Below are 1,392 nucleotides of genomic sequence, written 5' to 3'. Positions count from 1 at the left end.
AAGATATTAAATTAATAGTTATTATTCTAGAATGTTTAATTATTTAATGGAGACTTTTAGAATTAGCATATTGTTGTAACTAGATATGACTCTCCAAATGTGTCGTATCTTAGGCTCTATTATAGGAGATTAGTTAGCTAGTTGGTTTGAATAGCATTTATTGTAAATGGACACTTGTTATTTAATAAGTGATCCATAATTAGAGGTAGTTAGGACATGGAGCTTATAAATAGCTCATTGCAAGAGTGTTTGGTTGTTCGGGTGTAAACTCTTGCAAAATCAATTATGTAATTTTTTTTTTTTTTTCTGATTAATAAAATTACGTGTCTGAGGACACTTCTGCCATTATTGTGGTATCAGAGCTCCAGTAATGTTGCAGTGGATTTGAGGAGATTCCAACTCAACAAAGTCCTGGAAAACTCCATTCAGTTGGCCAGCAAATCATTGGTATGGAAATTGTACAGTTTTGTTTAAAAGGAAAATAAATTTTATCATTGATTTTAGATTTTTTTAAATCTAAAATTCATTTTTTATTATAAAAATTGCCTCTGCTTCTCAAGGCGCTCGAGTTCCTCGCGCTGTTTCTTTTCCCTCCCTTGAGCTTTTATTTGTGCTCTCTCTGCGGCATTTATAGCTTCTCGCTCAGCTTTCAAATCAGGTTTCCGCTCAACTTTTGTTTTGTTCAAGCGATTCACAATTTCATTGATTCGCTTCTCTACTCTTATAGTTCGAACAAGCTTGGGGTTATGGAAGCCAACTTGCCCAACATCCATAGAAGAAGTCTTTCTTAAATTTGACCAAGGGGTGTACACAATGTCAACATTATTGAGTTTGTTTCCTTGAATAGAGTTCGCCTTCACTAGCTGTGCACAATCATCCAAGACTGGTTGACTAATAGCGTCTATTGTCTGACCCTTGTGCATTCTCAAATAAACGTGTGCTGAGGATAGCTTATCCACGTGAAACCAGATATCCTCAGGAATACCGTATCTGATGAGTTCTTCGTTTTCGAACTTATCAATGCCCATGTAGATGGTGTAATCACCAGCCTCTGGCGTGGCCTTGAAATAGAGCACCATCTTTCCTGCCGAAAGCCCAACTGCCCACAAGATACAATCAAGCAGCCTGAATGAAGGTACGCTGGAACAAAAGATTTTAGTCTTTGTGTACGCAGCCTGAATGAATGAAGGTAGCCTGAATGAAGGTACGCTGGAACAAAAGATACGCTGAAGCAGCCTGAATGAAGGTACGCTGGAACAGAAGATTTTCCTCCCGCGGATAATCTTGAGGGTACGCTGGAACAGAAGCGGAGTGCCTTCACCGCTCGTCGAAATATGGAGAAACGATAGATAATCATATCTCTAGGTTGTGAAAAAGCGAAAGCTTGGTACC

General features: G+C 38.5%; 1 protein-coding gene across 1 annotated transcript; it reads right to left on the bottom strand.

Moving 5' to 3' along the window:
* Positions 1-533: 533 nt before the first annotated feature.
* Positions 534-1,128, bottom strand: LOC149174010 (uncharacterized). Its single transcript, XM_089420711.1, has one exon. It carries the CDS (start codon positions 1,077-1,079, stop codon positions 534-536), a length of 546 nt encoding a protein of 181 aa, XP_089276837.1. The 5' UTR covers positions 1,080-1,128.
* Between the last annotated feature and the right edge of the window lie 264 nt (positions 1,129-1,392).

The sequence above is a fragment of the Pinus tabuliformis genome, chromosome 4_1 (assembly GCF_031772625.1).
Source record: "Pinus tabuliformis cultivar Carrire ecotype Pingquan chromosome 4_1, CPIR1, whole genome shotgun sequence".
Classification (NCBI taxonomy): Eukaryota; Viridiplantae; Streptophyta; class Pinopsida; order Pinales; family Pinaceae; genus Pinus; species Pinus tabuliformis.
This window is presented reverse-complemented; position numbering and strand designations above follow the sequence as displayed.